The sequence below is a fragment of the Sceloporus undulatus genome, chromosome 7 (assembly GCF_019175285.1).
Source record: "Sceloporus undulatus isolate JIND9_A2432 ecotype Alabama chromosome 7, SceUnd_v1.1, whole genome shotgun sequence".
Classification (NCBI taxonomy): Eukaryota; Metazoa; Chordata; class Lepidosauria; order Squamata; family Phrynosomatidae; genus Sceloporus; species Sceloporus undulatus.
The window spans coordinates 13,566,034-13,574,248 of record NC_056528.1 but is presented as its reverse complement, the minus strand read 5'-3'; the positions used below and the strand labels follow the sequence as shown (position 1 = coordinate 13,574,248).

The 8,215-nt window shown below is 44.6% G+C and overlaps 1 protein-coding gene across 3 annotated transcripts in view; it reads left to right on the top strand.

Moving 5' to 3' along the window:
- AK1 (adenylate kinase 1) overlaps positions 1 to 8,215 on the top strand; it is a 13,786-nt gene extending 5,571 nt beyond the window's left edge. For 2 of the 3 annotated variants that reach the window (XM_042478848.1, XM_042478849.1), the window contains exons 3-7: positions 2,178 to 2,213; positions 2,727 to 2,890; positions 3,809 to 3,925; positions 4,757 to 4,948; positions 6,376 to 8,215. In XM_042478848.1, the coding sequence (XP_042334782.1) occupies positions 2,178 to 2,213; positions 2,727 to 2,890; positions 3,809 to 3,925; positions 4,757 to 4,948; positions 6,376 to 6,444 (578 nt within the window). In that variant the 3' untranslated portion in view covers positions 6,445 to 8,215. Of the gene's footprint in view, positions 1 to 1,589; positions 1,753 to 2,177; positions 2,214 to 2,726; positions 2,891 to 3,808; positions 3,926 to 4,756; positions 4,949 to 6,375 lie in introns of those variants that run through there. The other variant, XM_042478847.1, reaches the window with a different exon arrangement.

Genomic DNA, 8,215 nt, shown 5'->3' with positions numbered 1-8,215 from the left:
CAACCCAACTTATTTGGGTGCGTTCAAGAAAGATTCAACCCACATTATTTTCAGATTTCTCCAACCATTTATTTGCAGCTGAGTCCATGGAAATTGGCTATACTGAACTGCATTGTGGCTTGCAGGGTTCAAAAATCCCATTTCTGACACCTGCTTTGGGTCTCTCTCTTTCCTTCCCTGCTTTTTTCCTTCCCTTCAAAAGAAAGTCTCTTTTTAGGATTCTTATTTAGGGAAGGCAAAGCTCTCACTTCCCCCTTCCTTCCCTACTGAGATCCATAAGCTTTTCGCCTTCTATCCTCCCTGTAGTTCTGGGTTTGTAATTCTAGAAAGCTTGCAGTCAGAGGAGGCCTCTCATTGCTGTCTGCCAACGCAAAAGCAAAGGCGTTGTGTTGCAGAGAAACGTCCAAACCACCCTGGTTTTTATTTTTAACTCTCCAGCTGCACCATCATTAGGTTTCCATCGGTCTGGCTTTGGAAAAAGTTCCAAGATCTGGAGTGAGAAGAGCCGTTTGTCGTAGTAAAACGATTGGTGTGTCTACACTGTATAAGTAATGCAGTTTGATCCCACTTTAAGAGCTGTTAGCTCCGTCCTGTGAAATCCTGGGATTTGCAAAGTCTTTCGCCTTCTCTGCCAAAGAGGGCCAGTGTCTCACCAAACTGCATCCCATTTTGAATCCCATTATGGGACAAAGGTGAGATATACTGTACATCCAATGAATAAATAATAACTGGGGAGCCACAGCAAAGAAGGACCTCTCCCCTGCATCCAATAATGGCCCTGACTGATGGGAAGCAAAGGACAGCTCCTCCAGCAGCTATAAACCTCCCATGATCAGCCCAGTTGTCAGGAATGCTGGGTGTTGCAGTCCAACACTTTCTGGGGAGGTCTACTTGATTCTCATGCTTGCTGTGCATCAGGTTTACTGGAAGATAGTAGTCAAGAATGCTGGGCATTGCAGTCCAACACTTTCCAAAGAGCTCTGCTTGATTCCCACTTTTACAGTGCATCAGGTTTACTGGAGGATGGTGGTCAAGAATGCTGAGAGTTGCACTCCAACAGTTTCTGAGGAGGTCTGATTGATTCCAGCTCATGCTGTGCATCAGGCTTACTGGGGGAATAGTAGTCAAGAATGCTGGGAGTTGCAGTCCAACAGTTTCAGAGGAGGTCTGTTTGATTCTCATCCTGCATCAGGTTTACTGGCAGATGGTAGTCAGGAATGCTGGGAGTTGCAGTCCAACAGTTTCTGAGGAGGTCAGCTTGATTCCCACTCCTGCTGTACAACTTTCTCCAAGTTTACTGGGGGATGGTGGGAGCCAGAGTCCAAAATAAAGCTCTGAGCCATGTAAAAATGGCCACATGCCTCCAAGAGTCCTCCTCCAACTTGGTCCCCTTGAGAGATGCTCTGTGAAGAGCTAAGGCCTCTTCCCATCTCTGGGCAACCGTCTCCGTGGCGACGTGTGTTGGACCACTGACTCACTCAGCATCTCTCAGCCTGGACCAGTCCAGCCTTAAGCCAAGCCAAGCCCAGCCCCGGATGCGGACAGTGGGCTGGCCACAGACTCACGGCCCAAACATGTGCTAAGCAAAGGAAAACACACCCAAAATACCACTTTTCTATTTTAGTTTTAGCAAGGGGAGGGAAAGTGGGAAAAGCAGGAAGCCATAGACAGAGGAAAGAAGCCGTGGACAGTTCGGAAGGATGGGTCTCCAGTGCTCCTGTTTAGACGATGCCACGGTTAGAGCGGGAAAAGGTAAACTCACCTGGTCACATTCGGTCGTGAGGTTCATTTTTTAAAAATGTTTATCTATTAACTGGTATCTTAAGTCTGTTTGAACATTTTGCTGCTCTTTGTGGAACTAAAATAAATTTAAAACAATTAAAAACTTGCCCCAAAATAAAATATGAAAGCCTGTTGCTGTCCAGGAATACAAAGGAGCTGAATTGCTCTGCTTTATGTATTTGTGGGATTTATATCCCGCCGTTCTTCCAATTTAAAAGGATAAAACTAAAACATTATTTACAAAAGTGACAGTATAATTAAATAATACTAATATTAAAGCATAAGTCTTCTATCTACTGTATTGAGATGCCTGGTAAACCATCATGTTTGTTCCTCTCCCAGAAAAACTGCCTTGCTTTTCTTTACACACATCCTTTCTTTCCCTTCCTCTACAGAGAAATTGAAAAACCACAAGATCATCTTCGTAGTCGGTAAGTCATTTGTTTGTCTTCAGATATAATCCATTGTATTTAATGGGACTTGGAGCACCCATAGATTTTGGTATCCACAGAAGGTCTTGGAACCAAACCCCAGCAGATACCAAGGGCCCACTGTAATAATAATAATAATAATAATAATAATAATAATAGTAGTAGTAATAATGATGATGATCATTTGTATATAATGGGACATGAGCATCCATAGATTTTGGTATCCATCAGGGCATCTTGGAACCAAACCCCAGCAGATACCAAGGGCTCACTGTACATAGACCCCTTGGTGAATCTTTGCAAATTTCAGCAAAAACCTTTTGCAATGAAGCCTTGTAAATTGTCTATACTAACTGAGCTTGAGATGTGGACACAACCCTTTCCTGTTGCATGAAACTGAGCACCCTGAACAGTGAAATATGTGCACCCTTAGTCTCCCATAAGCACCCAGGAGACCAGAGTTCATCTTTGGCTTTTTATTCACTGAGCTGAATTCCTTGTGTGGGTTTGCAGGAGGGCCTGGCTCAGGAAAGGGGACCCAGTGCGAGAGGATCGTGGCGAAATACGGCTACACCCATCTGTCCACGGGAGACCTCTTGCGAGCGGAGGTCAGCTCTGGTTCGGAGAGGGGGAAGAAGCTGTCGGCCATCATGGAGAAAGGAGAGCTTGTCCCTCTGGTGAGTTTGCCATCGGAAGAGTATGGAGTCTTCTTTGGAAAGCTTTCAAGGCTTCTGTGGTCTGGAGCAGAGCTTGGAAAGGTTGCTTTCTAGGACAGTAACTCCCCAAATCTGGCAGCTAACATGGTCATTTGGGGAGCTATAATTCCTTCCCTGGCCTTGACATCCTTCATTTCCAATGCTTATATTCTTCAAGCATCTCTCTATGCAACTTGCAATTGCACCATAATGGGCTATAGCCTTGAGTCCCTGTACTGGGAGGAAGGCAGGATATAAACATAATAATAATAATAATGTGAAGTTGAAGGCTTTCATAGCCAGCATCCATAATTTTTTCTGGGTTTTTTGGGCTGTGTGGCCATGTTCTAGAAGAGTTTATTCCTGATGTTTCACCAGCATCTGTGGCTGGCATCTTCAGAGAACGATGCTGGTAAAACGTCATCATCATCATCATTAAATGGCATTAAAAATGGCAACGGATGACAACAAAATCCAGACTAGCATCCTGTGGGTCAGATTAGTATCCCTTGGGTCAGAACTACTTTTTAGAAACAGGAAATTAAAGAGGTTAAAAAATGACCACGATCGACAAGGAAATCCCTAAAAGAACTGGCCAGCCAAATTGCACAAAAGACATCATGCAGACTTTTGAAACCCCACTGGGCAAGAGATATTAAAAAATCTAACCGGAGATGAAAAATGACGATGTTAGAATCACAATGCTTGGCACTGTAATTGCAACTACGATTTTAAAAATTATGCAAATGCCTTGGGGCAGGGGTTGTTTTCCCACTTGGACTCTGCAATAGGAATCTGGGCTCAAAATGTGCCTCTAGACCCACCAGAGTTGCCTATCCTTGCCCAGCGATGTGTATGTCAGTGTCGACAATGTCGCTTTCTTCTTATCGCTGCCCGCAGGACACTGTTCTCGACATGCTGAGAGATGCCATGGTAGCCAAAGCAGATGTTTCCAAAGGATACCTGATCGATGGCTACCCCCGGGAGGTGAAACAAGGGGAAGAGTTCGAGAAGAAGGTAAAATACAGGGTGGAGTGAGCTGGGAACGTCTTCTGCTTCAGGTGTGGTGCAGTCTTTTTCTTTGGAGATTTCCAAACAGAGGCTGGATGGCCATCTGTTGGGATGCTTTGACTGTGTATTCCTGTATGGCAGAATGGGTTTACTATATATATATATTCATGTATAAGTCTAGAAATAGCCAAAAAATTGACCCCAAAAACCTGGGTTGACTTATCCACTGGTCGATGCAAGTACTGTACTTAAAGTTGTTTAAAAGAAGGAACCATCCCTTGGCAAAAGGCAAGAGTATAATCTGTCCTGGAAGCACAGACCCTCCTCTGTTCTCTCATCCATCCAGCTTTTAGTATGAGCACAAACCTGCTGAAATGTTTAAAAAGTTCTTTGGCATTGTTTTCCTTAGCTTCATCCTTCAGATCCTTTGCTACATGCCCCTAAATTTCAGCGACAATGCATTCCCAACATCACTTTATTTGCACAATTGCATGTGATAATCTTTCTCGCCATTTCCGCTTTATTTGCGGGAGGCTTTAAATGTGCTTTAACCTCTCTTTAATGCCGAAATTAGCCCCAGAGTCCTGCCCTGGTAGGGCTAATGCTTGGTTAGTCGGTGCATTGTGCTGAGCTTTTCCTAACCTGTAATACTTGGAAGTACCACAAGAAAGCAGTGTGGTCCCTTCTTCTGGAGCTACTGAGAAGTGGATGCGGCTGGACAACGGGGATGGATCAGGTTGAGAGAGTGTGACACATCTGGCAAGTTGTGGAGAAATGTTGTGGTAGATTGTGGCTCAGGATATCATCATTGTTGTCATCATCTTTCTCGCTGTTCAGATTGCAGCTCCCACGTTGCTGCTGTATGTGGATGCTGGGAAAGACACCATGGTGAAGCGTCTGCTCAAGCGGGGAGAAACTAGCGGCCGGGTGGATGACAACGAAGAGACCATCAAGAAGCGCCTGGAGACGTACTACAAGGCCACCGAGCCTGTCATCGCTTTCTACGAGAAAAGGGGAATCGTCCGTAAGGTGCGTACTGTATTCCATCATCCACATCTGGTTTGTGCAAACTCAAAGGCTTCATGCTGTCTCTAGTATCTGAAGCATATGAGAAAATATATTTTTAACCTGATTGGATGTCTAAGGTCGGAATGGATACTCATCATCGATTGTGGACCTCCAAAGTCTGGTTTTGTTGTTACTGAACTATCTTGTACTTTGGAAGTTTTATGTTTGGATTGTATAGCCCAGACTCCAGAATTTGGACTGAATCTCCCAGAACCCCAGAATCCAGAATCAAGGAGGCTGGATTTGGGGACATACAGTCCAAATTATGCTGTACTTAAAAAACTTTATGTTTGGACTGTATTTCCTAGACTCCTGAATTTGGACTGAATCTCCCACAATCCAGAATCAAGCAAGCTGGATTCTGGAGGATACAGTCTAAACCAGGCTGTACTTGCAAACCTTTATGTTTGGACTGTATCTCTCTGAGTCCAGCCTACTTAGAGATTACTTGGAATTGTAGTAAAAAATAAAAAAGGCAATGTTCCCATATTCTCCTTCATATTGATGGAGAGGCCCTAATCTTGGGTTGCCTATATATCAGTTAAGTTTCCAGCCAGGGATGAAGCCCTTATTTACCCAAAACGACTGGAAGGGCAAAGTCTGGAGGAAGAACTGATTTCATTCATACCTCAAAGGAAGCCTCAACAAATTGAAGACGCCAGATGCTCCGCATAGCAGAGGGATGAGTAATGCTCAGCTAAGGTTGGGTGGGGAGCTTCAGCCGGCAGATACTGGAGACAATGTGAAGATTTAGGGGACAGATGCCAGCGGAGAGTGCAAAGGAAAGTGGCCTTTGGGTGGGAAGGGAGGGATACCCATAATTCAGGGGTCCTGCTGTCCAAGTAGCAGAGGCGTCATTACGGGGTGCAAGGGGTGCAGATCTCACCTAAGAATGGGGTGGCACCAATGCTCTGCCTTTTTTGCTGAAACAGACTGCGCCGTTTGCCTGCGTCCCTTTAAAATGCTGGAGCAGAAAAGATGGTGTGAGCGATGGTGGGAGATCATGTGGCCTCCCCCAACTCTTGTTTGTTTGTTTATTTATTGGCTTTATTATTATTTTTCTTTATACTTTCATTTATTTAAATTTCCCATTTCTTTTTACAAAATTCTACAATGGGGTTCAAGTCTTTAGTTTTTTGTGGGTTTTTCAGGCCATGTTCTAGAAGAGCTGATGTTTCTCCAGCACCTGTGGCTGGCATCTTCAGAGAATGCTGGCATGGAAGAGAATAGAGTGTGTGTGTGTGTGTGTGTGTATCCAACACAGAATATATATCCCACTCTCTTCCATGCCAGCATTCTCTGAAGATACCAGCCACAGATGCTTTGGATGCTCAGTTAATGTCCGTCCCAGGGTCCAATTCTAAACCGCTTTTGTCTCTCGTCCTCAGCTCAATGCGGAAGGCACGGTGGACGACGTCTTCCAGCAAGTCTGCACCCATCTGGACAGTCTGAAGTGATGCGCCGAGGGCTGGGCGAAGGTCTCCATCCTTCCCACCACCTTCCTCCAATGCCCCCTCAGTCTCGATCCCCCTTGGCCATGCGGAGACCCTACTCAACTCCCTCTTGCACCCTTCGCACCCATCTCCCCAGATTTCTCTATCCTGTATCCATCCCCATCCCCACCCTCCCATCCGCTCCGTCGCTGTCTCCAATTTTCATCTCAGGGGGCTAATGATAGCGGAAGTGGCTTTGTCCTGTTTTCGTGGTGGGAGCCCCGTGGAGGAAGCTTTGAGGACGTGATCTTGGGTTTCCGAAAAGAAAACCAACTCTCCAAAGTAAAGTTCAATTTTATGAGTTGAAATGATTTTACTTATATTTCTTTGGTTCTTCAACCTCCTTTGTCTGTTTCCCTGCTCTCCCTCTTCCCTGGTCATCCTTCTTCTCTTGCGACAGGAAAAAAACATACCAAAAATCCCCTTTTAATGTTCTTTATCCCAGAGGTTGATTAAGGGCAGGAAATGGCCTGTTTATCCCACTCATTCCTAAGGCAGAAAGAGAAAAAACCCTGTTTTGTCTTAACGGGAAAAACATGTCGAAAAGGAAAAGGAAGGGGTCGAAATCTTTAACCCGGCCACTCCTGACCTGCAATCTCCCCCGTCCCATGATCTGTAGGACTACAATGCCCTTCGTCCTTGACAAGTGATGGGAATTATAGTCCAACACAATCTGAGAAACTCATTCCCTGGATCAGGAGCCTGCAGATGGGATTGGACTATCATTCCCATTATCCTTGACCCCCGCTCATGTGGATAGGGACTGATGGGCATTGTAGTCCGCATGTTTTCCATTGGATCATACTCCTTAAAATAAGAAGGAGCGGGTTAACCATCTACAGGGCAGGAGACTCATTGATGATAGTTTGTGGATATATTCTCTTATGGCATCTTTTCTGGAGACAGGTTTCAACAGGAAAGCCTTGCCCTAGCTGCAATTCTATCATTATCATTATTATTACAGTAATATTAATATTATTATTACATAGGAGGTGTTTGGATGATCTTCTGGGACTCCCATCCCATCCTAACAACTCCAAAGTGTTTTTGCAGCATCCTCCCTGGAAGAAGCTACTGACCACAAACTGCAGCTTCTTATGTGCCTTCTTTTTTTCTTTTTAATCTCATAGTTCAAAATAATTCAATTTGGGGAGGACTACACCTCCCAGAATCCACCACTGATTCTGGGATTTGCGGTCCAGGTGGAAAAGCTAACAATGACAACCTCTGCTATTTATTTTGAATCACTTTATGTTCAGTCTTTCAACGGATATATTTGGATGGAAGGCTCATCTCAGCGAATATCCCCTGCTGTCCCTTGAAATTGCTTGAATTTTCGGGAGAGAAATGAAAGAAGAAATGGGGTGGGGAATATAATCTGAAGCCGATGGTATCGTATCCCAATTTGGGTGTAATTCTGCAACTTGCAAACACTGTGCCTCATTTTCTTTTCTGTCTCCTCGATCGCTGGATCGCTCTGAACCTCACCGATCATGCATTTTGCACATCCCCTTACGCATACGAAAGACAGTTCATTTTGTTTGTGCTCTCTCTCTTCTTTTCTCTTTTTGTACAACAATTTCTAATATTTATAAGAAGAAGGGGGGATGAGAAAGTCTCAAGAGCATCCTTCCCCCTCTCAGTCCCACCCAGAGTCTTAAGGGCCTTACGTCGGGCCAAGTGTCTGAATGTATTTATCATATCATTATTAAAGAGCGTAAAGCAAAACAAAAAA